At 34.8% G+C, this 25,643-nt stretch overlaps 1 protein-coding gene across 1 annotated transcript in view; it reads left to right on the forward strand.

The window, feature by feature from the left end:
• Window positions 1-23,836, forward strand: part of LOC149796374 (lysosome membrane protein 2-like) — a 91,678-nt gene extending 67,842 nt beyond the window's left edge. Inside the window, exons 10-13 of the mRNA XM_089961055.1 lie at window positions 6,453-6,526; window positions 7,199-7,250; window positions 15,180-15,332; window positions 21,907-23,836. Of these exons, the coding sequence (XP_089817181.1) occupies window positions 6,453-6,526; window positions 7,199-7,250; window positions 15,180-15,332; window positions 21,907-21,963 (336 nt within the window). The 3' untranslated portion in view covers window positions 21,964-23,836. The remainder of the gene's footprint in view (window positions 1-6,452; window positions 6,527-7,198; window positions 7,251-15,179; window positions 15,333-21,906) is intronic.
• Window positions 23,837-25,643: the final 1,807 nt, after the last annotated feature.

Genomic DNA, 25,643 nt, shown 5'->3' on the forward strand with positions numbered 1-25,643 from the left:
TTAATTCAGGAGTTTATACCCTATATACTAGAATAGTATTACAGCTGTCCTGTTTTAACATGCCTTATTATAAAGTAATTCTGCTATGGACCCTGATTAACATGTTATAACAAGGTAGAGCTGTTCTTAGTTCCGAAGAATTTTATATGCTACGAAATAATTACTCCATTTCGAAGTTTATACATTTATATCCTAGGTACTCCTGTCATGCCTGCATAAACCAAAAGCTTTTAGAATTGTCAACAATTTTAAAGCTTCTGAAAGAGCCACGTGTTCTAAATTATTTGCTATATTTATTAGATAGTTTGGGATGAAATTACTATGTGTCTAAGTTTGGGATGATATTACTATGTGTCTAAGTTTGGGATATTATTACTATGTGTCAGTGTTTGGGATGAAATTGCTATGTGTCTAAGTATGGGATGATATTACTATGTGTCTAAGTTTGGGATGATATTACTATGTGTCTAAGTATGGGATGATATTGCTATGTGTCTAAGCTTGCAATGATATTACTATGTGTCAGAGTTTGGGATGATATTACTATGTGTCTGAGTTTGGGATGATATTACTGTGTGTCTAAGTTTGGGATGATATTACTGTGTGTCTAAGTTTGGGATGATATTGCTGTGTGTCTAAGTTTGGGATGATATTACTGTGTGTCTAAGTTTGGGATGATATCACTATGTGTCAGAGTTTGGGATATTATTACTATGTGTCAATGTTTGGGATGAAATTGCTATGTGTCTAAGTATGGGATGATATTGCTATGTGTCTAAGTTTGGGATGATATTACTATGTGTCTAAGTTTGGGATGAAATTACTATGTGTCTAAGTTTGGGATATTATTACTATGTGTCAATGTTTGGGATAAAATTGCTATGTGTTTAAGTATGGGATGATATTGCTATGTGTCTAAGTTTGGGATGATATTGCTATGTGTCTAAGTTTGGGATGATATTACTGTGTGTCTAAGTTTGGGATGATATTACTATGTGTCTAAGTTTGGGATGATATTACTATGTGTCAGAGTTTGGGATGAAATTGCTATGTGTCTAAGTTTGGGATGATATTGCTGTGTGTCTAAGTTTGGGATGATATTACTATGTGTCTAAGTTTGGGATGATATTACTATGTGTCAGAGTTTGGGATGATATTACTATGTGTCTAAGTTTGGGATGATATTGCTGTGTGTCTAAGTTTGGGATGATATTGCTATGTGTCTAAGCTTGCAATGATATTACTATGTGTCAGAGTTTGGGATGATATTACTATGTGTCTAAGTTTGGGATGATATTGCTATGTGTCTAAGTTTGGGATGATATTACTATGTGTCTAAGTTTGGGATGATATTACTATGTGTCTAAGTTTGGGATGATATTGCTATGTGTCTAAGCTTGCAATGATATTACTATGTGTCAGAGTTTGGGATGATATCACTGTGTGTCAGAGTTTGGGATGATATTGCTATGTGTCTAAGTTTGGGATGATATTACTGTGTGTCTAAGTTTGGGATGATATTGCTGTGTGTCTAAGTTTGGGATGATATTGCTATGTGTCTAAGTTTGGGATGATATTACTATGTGTCTAAGTTTGGGATGATATTACTATGTGTCTAAGTTTGGGATGATATTACTGTGTGTCTAAGTTTGGGATGATATTACTGTGTGTCTAAGTTTGGGATGATATCACTATGTGTCAGAGTTTGGGATGATATTACTATGTGTCTAAGTTTGGGATGATATTACTGTGTGTCTAAGTTTGGGATGATATTACTATGTGTCTAAGTTTGGGATGATATTGCTATGTGTCTAAGTTTGGGATGATATCACTATGTGTCAGAGTTTGGGATGATATCACTATGTGTCAGAGTTTGGGATGATATCACTATGTGTCAGAGTTTGGGATGAAATTACTATGTGTCAGTGTTTGGGATGATATTACTATGTGTCAATGTTTGGGATGATATTACTATGTGTCTAAGTTTGGGATGATATCACTATGTGTCAGAGTTTGGGATGAAATTACTATGTGTCAATGTTTGGGATGATATTACTATGTGTCAATGTTTGGGATGATATTACTATGTGTCTAAGTTTGGGATGATATTACTGTGTGTCTAAGTTTGGGATGATATTGCTGTGTGTCTAAGTATGGGATGATATTGCTATGTGTCTAAGTTTGGGATGATTTTACTGTGTGTCTAAGTTTGGGATGATATTACTATGTGTCAATGTTTGGGATGATATTACTATGTGTCTAAGTTTGGGATAATATTACTATGTGTCTAAGTTTGGGATGATATTGCTGTGTGTCTAAGTTTGGGATGATATTGCTATGTGTCTAAGTTTGGGATGATATTGCTGTGTGTCTAAGTTTGGGATAATATTACTATGTGTCTAAGTTTGGGATGAAATTGCTATGTGTCTAAGCATGGGATGATATTGCTATGTGTCTAAGTTTGGGATGATATCACTATGTGTCAGAGTTTGGGATGAAATTGCTATGTGTCTAAGTATGGGATGATATTGCTGTGTGTCAGAGTTTGGGATGATATTACTATGTGTCAGAGTTTGGGATGATATTACTATGTGTCTAAGTTTGGGATGATATTACTATGTGTCTAAGTTTGGGATGATATTACTATGTGTCAGAGTTTGGGATGATATTACTATGTGTCAATGTTTGGGATGATATCACTATGTGTCAGAGTTTGGGATGAAATTACTATGTGTCAATGTTTGGGATGATATTACTATGTGTCTAAGTTTGGGATGATATCACTATGTGTCAGAGTTTGGGATGAAATTGCTATGTGTCTAAGTTTGGGATGATATTGCTATGTGTCTAAGTTTGGGATGATATTACTATGTGTCTAAGTTTGGGATGAAATTGCTGTGTGTCTAAGTTTGGGATGATATTGCTATGTGTCTAAGTTTGGGATGATGTTACTGTGTGTCTAAGTTTGGGATGATATTACTATGTGTCAATGTTTGGGATGATATTACTATGTGTCTAAGTTTGGGATGATATCACTATGTGTCAGAGTTTGGGATGAAATTACTATGTGTCAATGTTTGGGATGATATTACTATGTGTCAATGTTTGGGATGATATTACTATGTGTCTAAGTTTGGGATGATATTACTGTGTGTCTAAGTTTGGGATGATATTGCTGTGTGTCTAAGTATGGGATGATATTGCTATGTGTCTAAGTTTGGGATGATTTTACTGTGTGTCTAAGTTTGGGATGATATTACTATGTGTCAATGTTTGGGATGATATTACTATGTGTCTAAGTTTGGGATAATATTACTATGTGTCTAAGTTTGGGATGATATTGCTGTGTGTCTAAGTTTGGGATGAGATTGCTATGTGTCTAAGTTTGGGATGATATTGCTGTGTGTCTAAGTTTGGGATAATATTACTATGTGTCTAAGTTTGGGATGAAATTGCTATGTGTCTAAGCATGGGATGATATTGCTATGTGTCTAAGTTTGGGATGATATCACTATGTGTCAGAGTTTGGGATGAAATTGCTATGTGTCTAAGTATGGGATGATATTGCTGTGTGTCAGAGTTTGGGATGATATTACTATGTGTCAGAGTTTGGGATGATATTGCTATGTGTCTAAGTTTGGGATGATATTACTATGTGTCTACGTTTGGGATGATATTACTATGTGTCAGAGTTTGGGATGATATTACTATGTGTCAGAGTTTGGGATATTATTACTATGTGTCAGAGTTTAGGATGATATTGCTATGTGTCAGAGTTTGGGATGATATTGCTATGTGTCTAAGTTTGGGATGATATTACTATGTGTCTAAGTATGGGATGATATTGCTGTGTGTCAGAGTTTGGGATGATATTACTATGTGTCTAAGTTTGGGATGATATTACTATGTATCTAAGTTTGGGATGATATTACTGTGTGTCTAAGTTTGGGATGATATTGCTATGTGTCTAAGTTTGGGATGATATTACTATGTGTCAATGTTTGGGATGATATTACTATGTGTCTAAGTTTGGGATGAAATTACTATGTGTCTAAGTTTGGGATGATATTGCTATGTGTCTAAGTATGGGATGATATTGCTGTGTCTAAGTTTGGGATGATATTGCTATGTGTCTAAGTTTAGGATGATATTGCTATGTGTCTAAGTTTGGGATGATATTACTATGTGTCTAAGTTTGGGATGATATTACTGTGTGTCTAAGTTTGGGATGATATTACTGTGTGTCTAAGTTTGGGATGATATTGCTGTGTGTCTAAGTTTGGGATGATATTGCTATGTGTCTAAGTTTGGGATGATATTGCTGTGTCTAAGTTTGGGATGATATTGCTATGTGTCTAAGTTTAGTATGATATTACTGTGTGTCTAAGTTTGGGATGATATTACTGTGTGTCTAAGTTTGGGATGATATTACTATGTGTCTAAGTTTGGGATGATATTACTGTGTGTCTAAGTTTGGGATGATATTACTGTGTGTCTAAGTTTGGGATGATATTACTGTGTGTCAATGTTTGGGATGATATTACTATGTGTCTAAGTTTGGGATGATATTACTGTGTGTCTAAGTTTGGGATGATATTACTGTGTGTCTAAGTTTGGGATGATATTACTGTGTGTCTAAGTTTGGGATGATATTACTATGTGTCTAAGTTTGGGATGATATTACTGTGTGTCTAAGTTTGGGATGATATGGCTATGTGTCTAAGTTTGGGATGATATTACTATGTGTCAGAGTTTGGGATGATATTACTATGTGTCTAAGTTTGGGATGAAATTACTATGTGTCTAAGTTTGGGATGATATTGCTATGTGTCTAAGTATGGGATGATATTGCTGTGTCTAAGTTTGGGATGATATTGCTATGTGTCTAAGTTTAGGATGATATTGCTATGTGTCTAAGTTTGGGATGATATTACTATGTGTCTAAGTTTGGGATGATATTACTGTGTGTCTAAGTTTGGGATGATATTACTGTGTGTCTAAGTTTGGGATGATATTGCTGTGTGTCTAAGTTTGGGATGATATTGCTATGTGTCTAAGTTTGGGATGATATTGCTGTGTCTAAGTTTGGGATGATATTGCTATGTGTCTAAGTTTAGTATGATATTACTGTGTGTCTAAGTTTGGGATGATATTACTGTGTGTCAATGTTTGAGATGATATTACTATGTGTCTAAGTTTGGGATGATATTACTGTGTGTCTAAGTTTGGGATGATATTACTGTGTGTCTAAGTTTGGGATGATATTACTGTGTGTCAATGTTTGGGATGATATTACTATGTGTCTAAGTTTGGGATGATATTACTGTGTGTCTAAGTTTGGGATGATATTACTGTGTGTCTAAGTTTGGGATGATATTGCTATATGTCTAAGTTTGGGATGATATTGCTGTGTGTCTAAGTTTGGGATGATATTGCTATGTGTCTAAGTTTGGGATGATATTACTATGTGTCTAAGTTTGGGATGATATTACTGTGTGTCTAAGTTTGGGATGATATTACTGTGTGTCTAAGTTTGGGATGATATTACTGTGTGTCTAAGTTTGGGATGATATTGCTATGTGTCTAAGTTTGGGATGATATTGCTGTGTCTAAGTTTGGGATGATATTGCTATGTGTCTAAGTTTGGGATGATATTACTGTGTGTCTAAGTTTGGGATGATATTACTATGTGTCTAAGTTTGGGATGATATTACTGTGTGTCTAAGTTTGGGATGATATTACTGTGTGTCTAAGTTTGGGATGATGTTACTGTGTGTCTAAGTTTGGGATGATATCACTATGTGTCTGAGTTTGGGATGATATTACTGTGTGTCTAAGTTTGGGATGATATTGCTATGTGTCTAAGTTTGGGATGATATTGCTATGTGTCTAAGTTTGGGATGATATTGCTATGTGTCTAAGTTTGGGATGATATTACTGTGTGTCTAAGTTTGGGATGATATTACTGTGTGTCTAAGTTTGGGATGATATTACTGTGTGTCTAAGTTTGGGATGATATTGCTGTGTGTCTAAGTTTGGGATATTATTACTATGTGTCAGAGTTTAGGATGATATTACTATGTGTCTAAGTTTAGGATGATATTACTATGTGTCTAAGTTTGTACCCTGATATGCTGAAAGTTTTCTGACTTGGGCATGTCTAAGCTTAAAGTTATAGCATTATAATGATGTTCACAAATTTCAGAATCTTTGTAATTTAGTAATTTATCTCTAACTCTTTACATATATATATATATATATATATATATATATATATATATATATATATATATATATATATATATATATATATATATATACACCCATTAATTGTTGAAGAAATAATTCTATTTTTATTTTACTTTAAGAATATGATGAAAACATGTTTAAGGGTCAAATGAAATTTAATTTAGTTGCAGTGGCCAAGCTTTTAACGTCTGTTTATATTTCAGAATACTGGTGCAGCTCTTAATGTTGCCAAGAGGCTTCAAGTTAATATTCTGATACAGAATGTATCTCTAATTACGTAAGTAGCATGGAATAGAGAAAGTATAATTTATAATTGCATGAATGTTTAGCTTTGGTTTGGCATAATAGTCCTTGTTGGCATTGGTGTTAACAGATGTACATCTTTGGGTTATAACAGTTTCTTAAATAATGTTGCTTATAATGTACATTGTGTGTGATTTGGACTTTAAACGTAACTTTAACAATTTTTCAATCATTTCGCTACAATGTCTGCTATGTGGCACTTAATTGCGATGTCGACCCCAAGGGCATCATGCTGCCGACATGTGGCATTCTGTTCCACCCAGTCACATTTTCCCAACACCAGGCTGACCATTCATAACATTCAACCTCTTAATGCTGAGCGCAAAGCAAGACATCTGTTAGTACCATTTTTATGAGTCTTTGTTTTGACTTGGCTGGATTTTGAACCTGCAACTTCCCACATCCGAGGCAGTCCTTATAATGTACAGGAACTTGATATGTGTATAAATCATAGGGAGCGCTTATACCAAAAGTTACTGTGACCTACTTTCATTCTCCTGTAATCATACTTGTGTTTAGGAATTTCATGAACACTATTGCTTGTACAGTCATTAAAATTGTTATTATTTACACTGTATGTAATATTAATAACACTACTACTAGTAATAATAATAATAATAAGTTTGGTATTGTTTTTGTTTTGTAGATCAACCAGTAAGCTGCACAAGATGTATTTCCCAATTTTATGGCTCAATGAGGTACACTTAGACAAGTCTTGATACTTAATAATTTGTGTCCTATCTTGATACTTACTGATTTGTGTCCTGTCTTGATACTTACTGATTTGTGTCCTGTTAGTGAGTCATATTTATTATCACTTTTATGATGGTGTCAAGATCAGCAATTTTTAAGGTCAGTTGCTTAAGGTTTGGAAAAGTCATATATCTTTTAGATCATTTGCTAGACTAAACTTGTCTTTACTGTTACTATATGCCTAAAGTTTACACACAGAAATGCTAGGATTTTCTTGCCTTGACTGCATTAGACAGCTGCATCATTAGAAAATTATTCACAGTCAAGGAACCACATTCTTCAATGCCTTTGTTTTTCTTAATTGAATCAGAAGTTATGTCAGGGGTGATTCAGTCAACATAGTCCCCCTTGTCATTGAAGACAATCCCCCTTGTCAATGAAAATAGTCCCCCTTGTCAATGAAATTTCACTTTAACATGCAGGGAATAATTTGTAGTTGCCATGTCACAGAAAAACACATTTCTTAATGAAACCCATTGAAATTATGAACAAATAGTAGTGTTGCATGGTGTTTATTTGCAGAATTTGTGTTTATAGGCATATACATGAGACAATTCATTAAAATCAAACTCATGATAATTTATTAGCTCTGATGGTCTTGAGTAAATACAGTATTAGTTTTACTGCCAGCTGTTAAAACTACATGAAGTGAGAGAAATTGTAATGTTTCCACCCAATATCAAATAAAGTATCATAATGGAAGTTTTGAGATTGACATCTTTGAAATCATTGATGAGCTTGACATTTCACTTGAAAATATAATGGGAAGATCTGATTACTCGCCTTGTTTTGTTGAACAGTTACCAGTTTTACATGTTAACATCTGATTCTATTAATTAATTAATGCAGCAGTTTTTCAGATTCAAGATAGTTATTAATATTTTAATAAAATATGAATATTTTATTTATTTTAAAACTGTTTAACTTGTGGAGACAGCTAAACACCTACTGTTGCCAGGCTTATGTTGTCATTTCAGATATTACCTCTTTCCCAATCTTATTGTTATTTTTTCACTTCGCACTGTTTAATTAGGATGGACAGTTTTAATTTGTCTGAAATATAGACTTCATTGTCATCACTGTATAATTACAAATTTTTGTGTCTAGTGTAAAATTATACATCTGTACTGATAGCTGCGATATTAGTAGGTACTGATAACAACAAGCAGTAGAATATTTAACTTTGAGATCTATTTAATCCTGTCACAGTTGGGCAACCAGGTCTTGTTTTGTTGATTTTCTTTGCCATATAATTACGTAGTTTGCAACTAGAATGCTTTGATTGGGCAAAATTTTATGAGGCTTTCCAGTTGATGCTGTCTGGTTCATATATTTTCAGCATACAATTAATCATTCTTCAGTTAAGTAGTTTCCAGCTAGTAAAGCTAACAATTAGATATTTAAAATGTGTCATTATATATGTTATGATAAACCTAAAGTTGTATCGTGTCATTGTCACCATATTACAATATCACGTCATTGCCACCTTATTACAATATCACATCATTGTCACCATATTACAATATCACGTCATTGCCACCTTATTACAATATCACATCATTGTCACCATATTACAATATCACGTCATTGCCACCTTATTACAATATCACATCATTGTCACCACATTACAATATCATGTCATTGTCACCATATTACAATATCATGTCATTGCCACCTTATTACAATATCATGTCATTGCCACCTTATTACAGTATCATGTCATTGCCACCTTATTACAGTATCATGCCAATGTCACCTTATTACAATATCATGTCATTGCCACCTTATTACAGTATCATGTCATTGTCACCTTATTACAGTATCATGCCAATGTCACCTTATTACAATATCATGTCATTGCCACCTTATTACAGTATCATGTCATTGCCATCTTATTACAGTATCATGTCATTGCCACCTTATTACAGTATCATGTCATTGTCACCTTATTACAGTATCATGCCAATGTCACCTTATTACAATATCATGTCATTGCCACCTTATTACAGTATCATGTCATTGTCACCTTATTACAATATCATGTCATTGTCACTTTATTACAGTATCATGCCAATGTCACCTTATTACAATATCATGTCATTGTCACCTTATTACAGTATCATGTCAATGTCACCTTATTACATTATCATGTCATTGTCACCTTATTACAATATCATGTCAATGTCACCTTATTACAATATCATGTCAGTGTCACCTTATTACAATATCATGTCCTTTTTACCTTATTACAAAATCATCAATTTTACCTTATTACAGTATCATAATTGTCACCTTATTACAATATCATTGCAATAATATTACAATGTTTATACTGTTGTATGTTTAGCCAGTATTGTTCAGAGACCATTGGCATTTGACTGTAGCTATTTATATCTGGCGAACATGTATCAAATGAAGTGACTAATGACTAATTATGGTAAATATGCTACTCTGTTAATTTATATCTGGCAAACTTGTATCAAATGAAATGACTAATGACTATGGTAAATATGCTACTCTGTCATTTATATCTGGTAAACTTGTATCAGATGAAATTGACTAATGACTAATTATGGTAAATATGCTACTCTGTATTAGTGCCCTGTACTGCAGTGTATAAAAAACAGATTTACAAGTGGGGGAGGATGAGGTGTCTCAAAATATGTACAATATTGCCAATGTGTGTGTATGTATATATATATATATATATATATATATATATATATATATATATATATATATATATATTGTTGGTATCATCACTGTACCAAATCCTGTGATTATTGATCACGACAGCCAGGTATGATGTCATTTCTGTTTCTCACATAATAATCACTTTTCTTTTAATATGGCCCAAATTCTTCCACCTATGAGACCACTGTACATAATCAAATTTTGAACATTCCCCCAACTCTGAGGCTAATGATTCTTGAATGTAGCCGAGATTCCTCCATCTCTGAAACCACTGTACATAATCTAATTTGAACATAGTCCACATTCCTCCACTTCTGAAACTGTGGAAGATAATCTTATTTTTGGTCATATACAACATGCTTGCACCTCTGAGACCACTGAACATAATCTACATTAATTTTAGAACTTAGCCCACATCCTTCCACCTCTGAACATAATCAAATTGTGATCATATCCCACATTCTTCCACCTCTGAGACCAATCAACATAGCTAATTACTTCTTCAGATATGTTACCTGATCATAATACCCTAGGAGAACTACTTCTGCCTCACAAGTCCATGACTGCAAGGTTAAGCTTTATGGTTGAAAAGCTAAAGGTTATCTCCCCACCTTAGGTGGCAGTTAGACAGACCCGTCTCTCCTTAATACAGGAATTGGTGCCAAGTCCTGTGAATACTAAAGTTACTACTTCTGGAAATTTGTCTACCCTAAGCATGTTGGAAGAATCTTCGCTTCAAAGGGAAGTATACTCCATCTATAATTTCCAGCTTCTTTTTCTTTGACAGCAAGGTTCTGTTTTTATAGCATCACTTTGCCTTTGGTATGTACCTGCATAGGTCACTAGAGCATACCCTCAGATTGCTATAGCTGTATTTAAATATATGCAGTTCTGGTGTTTAGAAAACTCATATATTGCTGTATAATTTCTAGTATGGACAGATACATGCAGGTTAAGTTTTATATAGTAGTCTTGTTTTTGCATCTGCTTTGTAGTTATATATGCGAGGCTTTAGAATTTTACATGAAAAGGCCATAATTTGGCCTTTCCTACAGATCATATTGTCTTCATACATATCAATAGTTATGCTTCAGTGCTGTAGCTGTATATTAGGTGCAGTTATTGTGTGTGTTATAGAAATTACAGTTATATTGCTGAATAGTTTCCACTGTGACCCAGGCATCAACCAGATCTTTTTTTCTTCACAATTTAGTCAGTGATTCTATTAGTCCCATATTACAGTTTTCCTTATTGTTGCCCCAACAGTCAAGTAAGACATCTCAGCATTGGAGATGACAAAGTCATACTTAATACTCGTGGATTGGATGTCTTTTAATGAAACACAGTAGTTAGTATGTATCATCATGGCTGTGGGTACTATGTTGGATCTGGTATCAATGGAGATCTTTCAACATGCAGAATCTTCTCCCATTCCCTTCATGGGAGTCTGTTTCCAGAACAGCCTGCATCTTAAACAAAGCTGCCTAACATACAACATACATTGGCCAATGTTGTAACAGCAGCTACTGAATTCTAACTTAAAACTGATGGAACAAGATGCAATGCTCTCGACCTCCACCTTTCTTAAAGATCACTGTATGGCCAAGCTGTGCTCACAACCATTATCATCTACTGGAAGTCTCTTCTTTAATGGTCAGGTTGATGAGATACGCAAACAAGTTACCAAGGAGACCAATTTTGCGCCCCCCCTCCCACCAGTCTCGGCTACAGCAGAGGGATTTGGGGGTAAATTGACCAAAAAAGCCAAGGATGCCCCTAGGCATGGGCCACTGGAAATCAATCCTTCTGACACTACTAGCAGTGTAAACCACAGTTCTCCTGAACAAAAGTTGACAAGAGGCAGAGAAATGGTGATCATTTTAGCTAGCGTTTCTCACCACAACAGCCAACCTATCTAACAAAATTTCATCTTCACACTGCCCATATCACAGATCCTGGTAGTGGATGGCTCCAATTCATCACTGCTGAATGGGAAAGGATTTGCCAAAATGGACCTCTCTAGTGGTTTTCGATGGACTCATTATCAATTTTGATGGAATCAGTATCACTTTCAGTGCACCTCCTCCTTATCCATGGTTCCTTCAGCTCAAAAGTCCCAAGCCACCACACTGCAGCAAGAAATAAACAACTTTCTCTGGAAAAGGGCAATACAATTCATTCACAATGCAAATATCTTCTGGCTTATTTGAGGCTGTTTCTAGTTCCAAAGGCAAACAGCACTCTTTGCCCCGTCATTGATCTTAGTGTACTCAATAATTTTTTTTGAGACCTTGGCTGACAATGGAAACACAAAACAGTAGGTTCTAAATTATGTCCAGGATGGAAACTACGCACTGAGTGTAGATGTGTATCTTCACATCCCCAGTCACACTGCTTCCAGGATGTTCTTGCAGTTCACCTATAATGACACCATTTACCAGTTCAGAGCACTCCTATTTGGACATCAGTCCCTGGGTTTTCACACAATTGATGGACTACTCCTATTTGGACCTCAGTCCCTGGGTTTTCACACAATTGATGGACTACTCCTTTTTGGACCTCAGTCCCTGGGTTTTCACACAATTGATGGACTACTCCTATTTGGACATCAGTCCCTGGGTTTTCACACAATTGATGGACTACTCCTATTTGGACATCAGTCCCTGGGTTTTCACACAATTGATGGACTACTCCTATTTGGACATCAGTCCCTGGGTTTTCACACAATTGATGGATTACTCCTATTTGGACATCAGTCCCTGGGTTTTCACACAATTGATGGACTACTCCTATTTGGACATCAGTCCCTGGGTTTTCACACAATTGATGGACTACTCCTATTTGGACATCAGTCCCTGGGTTTTCACACAATTGATGGACTACTCCTATTTGGACATCAGTCCCTGGGTTTTCACACAATTGATGGACTACTCCTATTTGGACATCAGTCCCTGGGTTTTCAAACAATTGATGGACTACTGTTTGGACATCAGTCCCTGGGTTTTCAAACAATTGATGGACAGGGTCTTGGCCCATGTCTGGACCACCTTCAAGAAATGGCAACATGATGGCAACATCATGGCAACATCAAACTACCTGGATGACATTCTGCAAAAACATCAGAGGAATTAAATCCTGTAGCAAGATATGGTATTCCTTGTTACTCTTCTTTTCAGCCTTGTCTTCTTTGTCAACATGAACAAATCTGACCTCTTGCTGTCTCAACATTTTCCATCTAGGCATGGAGTTCAACACTCGTGTAAATAGAGTATGTCTCCCTCACCAACAAGCAATGGAAATCAGTTTAATGGTGGCTTCCTGGCTTATACAGGACAATATCTCCACCTGAGAATTACATCGCCTGATTGGTTTGCTCTATGCAGCAGCAGACCTCATTATGTTAGGTTGCCTATTTATGTGCCCATTACAAATGATTTTGTTGTCAAAACAGAGGCTAAGACTTTACCCCTTTGACCAACCTCTCACAATCGGCACAGTTATGAGGATCAATTTCACTCCTGATGGCCGTTGCTTTAATTGGCAAGAAGACTAATGAGGAATCTGACTTTCGTAGTGAAATCCCTGTCTGCCAAGGTCATATGGCCTTAAGAAGGTCTCGGTCAAGGAAGATTGGAAATATTGGCACAGATACTATATCCTGGAAAAAGTGCTTTATTCATCGGCATATCAGGAAATAACCCCAATCAGATGAATTTGCTATGCATTTTGGCTCACTAAGTTAATACAGTTGCTACAAGCATTGCATTTGAATGAAACTTTTTTCTGATGGAGACCAGAATCCACATTCTCCAGCTTTTATCTCAGAGATCTTCATCCCAAAAGGTTCAGCTTGACCTGTTGGGTCCTATAGCCATGGCACAACAGGTTGTCTTCATGGGTTGTTCAACAGCTTCATTAGGATAGGGTTTCATGACTTTTGGGGTAGGGAATAGTTTCCCTTCTGAATCTGCTCCATCACATATCTTATGTATTGTCCAGTTGGGTTGTCTAGAAGCTGTCCCATTTACCTTAGGGGGCTGGGGATGGCCTTTCTGGGTTAAGGATGTTAAACCCTCCACCTCTTACTTAGGTATCATGATGGGTAACATATCTAAAGAAGAAACCAATTTCTTTCCTGATAATACTTACATCATCATAATATACATACACCCTCCCAGCCTTCCATATACATCAATATAGAGAGTTCCTTTTGCTCCAGTAGTAACTTAAGTATTCACTGGATTTTGCACCAATCCCTTTATCCAGGGTAGATCACTCTTTCTGCCACCTATTTGGGAATATAACGTATACATTTTAGCTCAAGTCTTTAACCAGAGAGGGCTGGATTTGTGAGGCAGTAGTAATTCTCCTAAGGTATTATGATTAATGTACAAATGTTTTGTTAGGAAACTATTGGTTTTTGAACATATCCTACAGTCTGCCAGCCCTGAGAAAAGCCAGTATTCTTAGCCTACATATTTCCAACTCTGTCTCAAACTGAACTTAATCCAATTTTGAGCATAGCCCATATTCTTCCACCTCTGAGATGACTGTACAAAACCCAATCTTTGAACATTGCCCAGGTTCCTTCACTCCTGTGACCATTGTACAAAACCCAATCTTTGAACATTGCCCAGGTTCCTTCACTCCTGTGACCATTGTACAAAACCCAATCTTTGAACATTGTCCAGGTTCCTTCACTCCTGTGACCATTGTACAAAACCTAATCTTTGAACATTGCTCAGATTCCTTCACTCCTGTGACCATTGTACAAAACCTAATCTTTGAACATTGCTCAGATTCCTACACTTGAGACCACTGTACATAATATAACATTTAAAGATAGTCCGGGTGAAATCACCCTGAAACCACTGTGCATACTCTACATTTTGAGCATAGCCCATATTCTTCCACCTCTGAGACTACTGTACAAAACCCAATCTTTGAACATTACCTAGATTCCTACACTCCTGGGACCACTGTAATAATATAACATTTAAAGATAGTCCAGGTGAAATCATCCTAAAACCATTGTGCATAATCAACATTTTGAGCATAGCCCAGATTCATCCACCTGTAGATTGTTGTACATGACCTACTTTTAGGTAAATACAGCTGAGTATGCAAAATTCATTTTGGTAATTTCACTACCATTTCACTTTTTATATCTGACCTTTCAGAGTGCTGCCTTGACAGATAAATTGGCTGATGATTTCAAGAAATCCGTTTTGACCCCAATGAAAATTCTACATGGAGTAGAGTATGGTCTGATTGCCCTAGGTGGTCTCCTTGTTATCCTGGCAATTCTTCTCCTTGTTTTGCTTAAACGAAAGGTAACATTTTTAAAAAATCTCCAAAACAGTATTTACAAAACGACAGAACATATCTATTACATTATTGTCTTTTCATCAACATATATGTCCAAATCCATATTTTTGGATTATTAGTGGCTTAAGCTTGCCTGGCCATACTTCCAAGTGATTGCACTGCTTTATATTGCACAGTATGTATCTGAATGTAATAGTAGTATTGTAAACAGTAATGTGTGATCATGTGGCAGACGCTTTAGCTTTATCATTTATTAGATTTGTTTGTCAATAAACTTAAGCTGTTTCATCCATTTGAAAGTAGAGATGATAAAGTTAACAATGTGGATGAGTTTTCACTGAGTCACAAACTTTCAAAAAAGCAAATGAATGAACGTTGAAATGCCCACAACAAATGTTAGATATGCAGTATCAAAAATACCACTGATCATTTAAACAGTTATTTAGAAGAAATGTTTGTAATTTTTCACATATATCTGACTATGACCATGCTCTCAGGGTCTATAAATATAGCACAGAAAATCATACTGAGGCCGAGGCCTATCGTATATCTATCACATACGAACCATTTTACAAGTCAGTCAGAATAATAAATTCAAGAAAAAATTTAACTGAAACTTTTGACAGAAAACTGAGTCTCACAGCATAAGTAGGCCAAGACAACGAAAATGTCTTTTTTCTGCTATCTGTCACGCAGTAGCTTCCTTGTAAACTTCCCATGTAAGTTTACAGTGATTTGGATGTAGGCTAGTAATATTAGTCATGCAGGTCATGTACATAGCTGGGGCCCCTCCAGCAGAGAGCATGCAAGTGACAGGGCATAAACATGTCTTCTTTAGCTGGTAATATGTATTACAGTTAATATACCTAATTTTTGCATCTTGAATTTCCTCAAAATTTACGTTCTTAATTCTGAATTACATGGTCCATGTCAAGGGTTCCAAAACTTGATACACACCGCAAAATTGTACTGTAATTCAACTATATTTAAAACAGAAATTATATTCTCCTTACTGCACTCAAAATGAAATGAATATGATATTCCATAGCGTCATTTTGATAATTTCAATTAAAATAATTAATATGTTTTGTACGTTTAGATTTCAAACAATCAGTGACAGAACAGAAACAGAAGTTTGGTTGATTCCACTACTCAAATCATATGTATAATATACAGAATTGAAAATGCGCATTCATTCACAGTATGACTAACTTTAAATTTGGAGTTAACTCCCCCACCCCCTTTTTTTTTTTAAACTACTGTCAAGTGCATAACCAAGTTCAAAGGTCACTGGGCAGTGCTGTGTGCACATTAATATTGTTACTGTGTATTGAATAATCTACAGTTGTGTATTTATTTTAGAATACAGCACAAATTCAATTACTTTGTTTCTTGTAGTGTATTCTTTTTATTATTAAGCTTTATGTAGAAAAACAAAATTAGATAACAATAAAAAGTGTAATGCATTTGTATTGCAAATATGAACTCATTTCTTTTGACTGATACTGAATTCCCACTAAGTTCATGCAGTATTTTCATATTTTACCATTTAAATGAAGTAGCCCTTATATTCATATATATATATATATATATATATATATATATATATATTATGATTATGCCTGCCTATGGCCTTAAACTTAGTAATAGAAAAGTGCAAACGCTATCAACAAATTTTGTAAAATTAAAAAACTAATTTATTTCCCTAAAATACAAAATGAAAGTTTCAAAGTAATGTACAGTATTGTGAATTAATTCCCAAATAATCATATAAGTACTAACACAAGTCCTAATGAATAAAGTTCTGAAAAAGCTTTAGTGGTATTCTAAATAATGTCCAACACTGAAGGTGTTGATATTCCTGTGGTGGCCTGTAGTTTCAAATGTACTTATGTACCAATGACCTGAATTGTAATGATGTGCCAACAGTCTTTTATTTAATCAAAGTAATATAATCCAAGGTGTCCTTGTTTGAATTCACTTAAGTCCCAGTTAATGTCTTTTTTGAAGAGTATCATAGATGAGCACTTTGTATTTCCAGAGACAGAATAATTTGAATTAAATAACTTCAACTGAAATCAAACAATGATCCTGCTTCAAGATCTTATATCATGAATAAATAATTTCTGATTAACCAAGATTATTTATATATATATATATATATATATATATATATATATATATATATATATATATATATATATAAAACTAAGACACAATATAAGAGTAGGAAAAAATTTCATTTCCAGTTCTATCCGAGGACAATGTCTGTTACTAAAATTATAATACAGAATGTGGTAAACATCAGGTAGACCTGGCATTTCATGGGGAATTTCCAATGTTCTGGACTCAGATGGAGATAAACATGTTGTTTACAAAACCAAAATCAAAGATTCTGGTCAGGTAGAAAATGAACTTGGTTTTGGACAAGGTCAGCTATAAAATGCATGTTTACATAATCCATAGTATGTAATGATTTTTTTTAAAGACACTTAAGAAGCAGTACAAATTAAATATACATAACTATATATATATATATAGTGTGTGTGTGAGAGAGAGAGAGAGAGAGCATTTGTTGTATTTAACCATTATGTACTAGAACCCCAATGCAAACAGTACAAATGCTTTATCTCATCTTTTGCTTGGTTGGAGTCTTAAACCTAAGTTATCAGTACATTGTTTTTAGAGATGTTGCACCTGACCTTAAGATCAATAAGGTGGTGACATGGAGATCCATTTTAGGGCCCCTTCTGTTTATCCTATTTATCACTGACATACTTCTGTTTATAAAAAAAAAAGATCAATTAGACATGTACAGATGTTAACTAAGTGTGATTTAAATGTCAGTACCTTAAACAAATGACAAGTTGAAGATTGACTACATGTTGAAAATTAGTGTTTAGTGAGTACCATGTCTGTAAGTCCACCAAAAGACCAGCCTAGGACAGTATGCAAACAAGTTTGATATGCCTGTTGCAAGGTGGATCATATAATGTTATGATCTTGTTCCTCTGTATCTTGTCTATTTAAATTCTGCACAACAACCCAATCTCACCATCATAACCATACTTTGTAAAATGGCTTCATTTAGGTAAGGAACAAGCATCCTTGTGTGTCAAACCATACTTTGTATTTTGGTAAGTAACAAAACTCCTTGTGTGTCAAACCATACTTTGTATTTTGGTAAGGAACAAACATCCTTGTGTGTCAAACCATACTTTGTATTTTGGTAAGGAACAAAACTCCTTGTGTGTCAAACCATACTTTGTATTTTGGTAAAGAACAAACCTTGTGTGTCAAACCATACTTTGTATTTTGGTAAGGATCAAACATCCTTGTGTGTCAAACCATACTTTGTATTTTGGTAAGTAACAAAACTCCTTGTGTGTCAAACCATACTTTGTATTTTGGTAAGGAACAAACATCCTTGTGTGTCAAACCATACTTTGTATTTTGGTAAGGAACAAAACTCCTTGTGTGTCAAACCATACTTTGTATTTTGGTAAAGAACAAACCTTGTGTGTCAACCATACTTTGTATTTTGGTAAGGAACAAGCCTCCTTGCATGTCAAAAGGACAATATCACTATAACTGAAAGAAGAAAAACTATTTTTTACACAATAACACTACCCTAGTTCTGTATCACAGACATGGACCAAACTCTCATTTGGGGTAGAGCTGGGTACCACAGAAAGATTTTTACTGAAATATTTCTGAATAAATAGTGATTCATACCATTGTATTCAACAATTTAATGCTCTTTGTCAGGGGCCTGATATTTTCTTTGGTGAAAATATCTGTCTGTCAGTAGCTGAAAAATATATCTTGCTCTGATTTATAACAAAATAACACCATGTTATATTCATTATATTATTAGGACAAAATAACACCATGTTATATCCATTATATTATTAGGACAAAATAACACCATGTTATATTCATTATATTATTAGGACAAAATAACACCATATTATATCCATTATATTATTAGGACAAAATAACACCATGTTATATTCATTATATTATTAGGACAAAATAACACCATATTATATCCATTATATTATTAGGACAAAATAACACCATGTTATATTCATTATATTATTAAGACAAAATAACACCATGTTATATTCATTATATTATTAAGACAAAATAACACCATGTTATATTCATTATATTATTAGGACAAAATAACACCATATTATATCCATTATATTATTAGGACAAAATAACACCATGTTATATCCATTATATTATCTAAAAAATAATAATAATTACCTTGAGATAAAAGAAAATGTGATGTCTTCCCTGATAGAAAATTGCAGTTCCTCCCCTTCAAATTAATTGGCTGGTACCAGACAGTAGATGAATTTTGCTGTGTATGCTGATTGTTGTGAAAGTTTAAATCTAAAATCTGGAACTGAACGATTAAGCTTATGCTATTGCTGACACCATGGAAAAGACATTTTGCCAACTTTAGAGAGTATCTTGGTAAAAATAGGAAATGTTGGCGCTGAATATTATGATCTGCTAGCCACTCTATTAATATAATAGGCAGGGAACCCTTGAATGGGATGCCAACACCTGGAGCAGCAAACATAAAACACACTAATGAAATGGTAAAATTATTTGTGGACTTGAGAAATATTATATTCAAACTTGCCTCGCTTGGCATTAAGCTTTAAGAGATTAGTGTTAGGACTGGTCAGCCTAGCCAGGATAATGTGACTGGGTAGGACACGATGCCACATGTCTGTTGCATGATGCCACAGTGCTAGACATCACTATAAACTGCCACACTACAGACATCATAGTGATATGACTCCAAATTCTAAAGTTACATTACAAATCCAAAACATTTACTTGTGAATTTGGAAAAGGCATGTTTTCTGAAGTGGTAGGATTTCAATAAGTTGTGTACAATCATGTTCTTGTGCTTGTAATTGGTTAGTTGACACTTTGTAATAAATAGCTAATTACATCTGTACTGAAAACAATCCATGAGGACTCCATGGCAGGCTTACTTGTGAAATTATTTCATCTACCTGAATTTTGGTACAAATTCAGGAACCAGTATCTTGCCCTATGTCATTTGTCTTGCACCAGTTTTCTTTTGGCATAGTGGGCTTTCATTACTCAGAGTCAAAATATGGAAAGAATCATAACTCAAGTTGAAATGAGGAAATAATTAGTCAGAGGAGTTTCCTCTTGATTTGGTTTGAAAGTTTCTATACAGAACTTCCAAAAATACAGATTGCTCAAAAGTCATAGTTTCTTAAATATTTCTATAAGTATTTTATGTATTTTTTAATCAGATCTGTGATAATAGATACAGAAAAGATGTGAAATGTTTGTAAACAAGATTACACGTCCTTACAGGGATATTAGTATTTGCTTACAGTTATGGAAAAGGAACATGAATATCATTCTGTTTAATATAGTATTACCCGAATACTCCAAGCCATCTGTGTTCTCAATACACTGATTTAGCTAAAATTTACTGACAAATTCCTGTATGGTACACCATGAATAAGGCGATGGTCATTTTACTTGGAATGTTCATCTATGATGAAACATTCTTAGTGGTCATTTTTTATTTGGTAAGAAGTGGCACCTTTCTGAATTGAGACATAACAGTTACCAGACAAAATGTCAATTCACTGCTTTTGGTGAGGTATATTTTTCACGGATTTGGTGGTTGCTGTAAACCACTATTTAAAGACCCAGTGCATAATGTGAGCCACCTCTTAAAGCTGTGAACCACCCCTTAAAGACCCAGTACATGCTGTGAACCACCTTATAATAACCCAATGCATGCTGTGAACCACCTTATAATGAACAAGTGCATACTGTGAACCACCTCTTAAAGACTCATTGCATGCTTTGAACCACTTTATAATGACTCAGTGCATGCTGTGAACCACCTTATAATGAACAAGTGCATACTGTGAACCACCTCTTAAAGACCCAGTGCATGCTGTGAACCACCTTATAATGACCATGTGCATACTGTGAACCACCTCTTAAAGACCCAGTGCATGCTGTGAACCACCTTATAAAGACCCAGTGCATACTGTGAACCACCATTTAAAGACCCAGTGCATACTTTAAACAACCTCTTAAAGACCCAATGCATGCTGCGAACCACCTTATAATGAACAAGTGCATACTGTGAACTACCATTTAAAGACCCAATGCATACTGTGAACCACCAGTTAATGACCCTGTGTACCATAATGATGGTGGGGCCCTGGGTGGCTGAGTAGTCTAAGGCACTCACCATTACAGATTACTGTCATCTCACCTCTGTCTGTGTGGTTTGGAGTCCTGGGCTCGGCTAACTTGGATACATAAAAAAATCTTGCCATTAGCTTCATGTGGGTTGATGGTTTTTCCTCCACTGGCTGCCAAGTATAGCCTACCATGTGCTGAAAAATGACATTAAACCATAACAAGCAAGCAACCAACCATAATGAAATTCATGAAATCGGATACATTATGACATAACCATCACCATTCTGTTATTTGTTGATATTCATTGATCTTTGATTTTATTGATTAATTTATTGATTTTTATTTCAGAAGAAAACTCAGCTGGTTGATCTTACAAATGATGAAACAAAATTGGTGAAGGATTAGAAACTATTTTGTCCCAAAAAAGTTTGCAGATGTTTCAGTGGTGCTTTCCAATGGTGCCTTTCAGCTAAAGTTGGAACAAGATTTTCGTAATTTGCAGTTGCTTTTGCAGCCTGCGACAACTGTTATTCTGTGCCATTTTTTTTTGTTGCTTACATTATTGCTTGTAGCAGTCACTATGTATGTCATTATATCCATCTGTCTGTCTGTCTGGCTGTCATTCCATTGGCATGTTTGACCATCATTGAAAAAGGCATAGCTTAGTAAACATGGAATGTTTCAGATATTGAATACTATGTAATACCATATAGACATATTTTTTCCTAGATTCTATCGATATTGTGTAAGATAATGAGAGATTTTTTTTCTAGATTCTATTGATATTGTGTAAGATAATGACAGATTTTTTCCTAGATTCTATCCATATTGTGTAAAATAATGACAGATTTTTTCCTAGATTCTATCGATATTGTGTAAGATAATGACAGATTTTTTCCTAGATTCTATCCATATTGTGTAAAATAATGACAGATTTTTTCCTAGATTCTATCGATATTGTGTAAGATAATGACAGAGTTTTCCTAGATTCTATCCATAATGACAGATTTTTACCTAGATTCTATCCATATTGTGTAAAATAATGCTATATTTGCCCCAGATTCCATTCATACTGTATAGAAAAATGCCCGATTTTTCCATTTTCCATCCATATTGTTAGAAATAAGACTCTTTGTAGTATAAAGACAAGTTCTGCTGTATTTTTTGTCCAGCCTTCCTTAGCAACCAGACGGTATACTGTTATTTGATCTGATAAATAAAACACGATGGAGGACAATGAGGCTGTATAGGACAGCTTGATTTCTTAAAATTTACAAACATGGCTGGCATGAACACAGACTGGGTAGCTGTACATTTTGTTTGTTCTTGTTGGTGTTAGCGGCACATTTAAATTATTATTTGCTATATCATACTGATTAAAAGGTAACTATATGGTTTGCACATGAACATGCCAAGGCAACATACCCAGGCATGTTTTGGCAGGTATTGAATCTGCAGTCTATGGATTAAATGTCCAACACTTTACACTTTACCAATTAAAGTACAGCAGATCCTTGAAGGGTATGTCACATTTTGCATATCCATTTGTTTTCTTGTCCATTTGCATGTAGTTTGGATGTTGGACTCTATTTCACTCACCCACCCATTACAAATGGTATGTTGATGCATTACATCAAAGGTAGCTGACTAAAAATAGGTCACAGACTTCATTTTCATACTTAGTAACTTTTGGATTTTATGCAATTCTTTTATTTGGCCCCCAATATCCTTGACTTTATTTCACCAACTCATTTGAAAAATTAATGTTGATCCATCTCAAGGGAAAGCAAGTTTACCATACCAAAATCTAGTTCACTCAGTCCTCCTTTGCAATACATGCATGACTTGTTTGTTAGCAATTTATTTGTTGTACACCCAACATTTTGGATGCTGTTTAAACTGATGAGAATTGGTACATGGATGCATGTCAGAAAGGAAACCTTGACCTTACTAAAAGTAGGTTATTATGACCTAATTTTGTATGCTTGAATTACTTTGGTATTGTCATATATCAATTTCTCATGCCCTCAGTTATTTTAGACCATATATTACCTAATGAGAATTTGTGTGTGGATACATTGAGATTATCTCAGCCTTATCAAAATTAGTTCACTGTTACCTAATATCTATGCTTGACTTACTTTTGCATTTTCATTCATATGTTACATCCTCTGTATCTGCTCCAGATATGTTCCTGTTGCCAGGGTATATTTGTTTAAATTGTTTATATTTTTTAATTATAATTCAATGCTTTTTTTATTAAAAAGTTTATTCTTGAGCATGTTTAAGTTAAAATGAAACTCTGGCAGTTTTCATTACATCAAGAATTCGAAATGATTGATATAATAATTACATAAATAATAATGGAACAGTTACACGGCACAACTTTCTGACTCAGGATAATGTATTTATCCAGATTATTTTAACTTTTGATTTGTTGTCATCAATTATAACTCTCTTGTAAGGAAGAATTTTGCTGCCTATTCTTCCATGATAGATTACCTCTATGTTCCTTGCGATTCAGCCTAATCAACCTTACTCCTTGGGCAAATTTTAAGAGCTAAAAATCAGCAATTTTCAATTTTGTCTAGCGCGATTTATAAAGTGGGTACGCAGGTATTATCATGGGAGAAACACCATCTTCCCAATTCTGAGTTGTCTTCTTCCTTCTCACTATCTTTAATTTGTTTGATCAGCCATGGGTAGAAGTATTGAGTCATTTTGTTTATTTAACAGCAACTGTCAGTAGAAATGTGATTAGTCAGTTTGTGTATTAAGCATTAACAGTCAGTAGAAATGTAATTAGTCAGTTTGGGAATTAAGCATTAACAGTCAGTAGAAATGTGATTAGTCAGTTTGGGAATTAAGCATTAACAGTCAGTAGAAATGTGATTAGTCAGTTTGGGAATTAAGCATTAACAGTCAGTAGAAATGTGATTAGTCAGTTTGGGAATTAAGCATTAACAGTCAGTAGAAATGTGATTAGTCAGTTTGGGAATTAAGCATCAACAGTCAGTAGAAATGTGATTAGTCAGTTTGTGTATTAAGCATTAACTGTCAGTAGAAATGTGTTTGATCAGTTTGTGTATTAAGCATTAACTGTAGAAATATATTCTGTTGGTTTTGTTCATTAAGCTTAAAATGAAAACTTCAAGCATAGTTGCTTCATGATAAATTTCATAATTGACACATATCAAAACAAAATGGATATGATACCGCTAACTTCAAAAATACTTAAGAGTGCCAATATCTCGTTTATAGCTCTCCTTGTAAAGTATAGAAGAGCCATCACATCTGTGCCTTTACGTATATAAACATGTACAGCCTCACAACCCATCACATCTGTGCCTTTACGTATATAAACATGTAAAGCCTTACTGCATCACAACTCATCACATCTGTGCCTTTACGTATATAAACATGTAAAGCCTTACTGCATCACAACCCATCACATCTGTGCCTTTACGTATATAAACATGTAAAGCCTTACTGCATCACAACCCGTCACATCTGTGCCTTTACGTATATAAACATGTAAAACCTTACTGCATCACAACCCATCACATCTGTGCCTTTACGTATATAAACATGTAAAGCCTTACTGCATCACAACTCATTGCATCTTTGCCTTTACGTATATAAACATGAAAAGCCTTACTGCATCACAACCCATCACATCTGTGCCTTTACGTATATAAACGTATAAAGCCTTACTGCATCACAACCCATTGCATGTGCCTTTACGTATATAAACATGTACATCCTCACTGCATCTGAACCAATTGTTCATTCTAGGTTCAAGGCAGAAGTTTGGATTGGGTCTCATAAGCACCTTTCCCCAGAAAAGTAGGGTTGAAGGGGTTAACATTGCACTTACAAGTATGTTATTTGCACAATATTGGTTAACTTTTGTATGTAGTTCATTTTGTTTTGCACTTAGTACACATTGTTACAATTTGTGTTTGAAGTTTATAGCTTGAGCTTTGTCAATACTAGAGGGAGCTATGGTAGTAGAGCATCAGACTACTCCTCCATGGTCAGACAAGGTCAGTATATCCTTGAGAAATGCATTTAGCTCTCGTTCC

The sequence above is a fragment of the Sinohyriopsis cumingii genome, chromosome 6 (assembly GCF_028554795.1).
Source record: "Sinohyriopsis cumingii isolate HCF-2022 chromosome 6, ASM2855479v2, whole genome shotgun sequence".
In the NCBI taxonomy this organism is placed as follows: Eukaryota; Metazoa; Mollusca; class Bivalvia; order Unionida; family Unionidae; genus Sinohyriopsis; species Sinohyriopsis cumingii.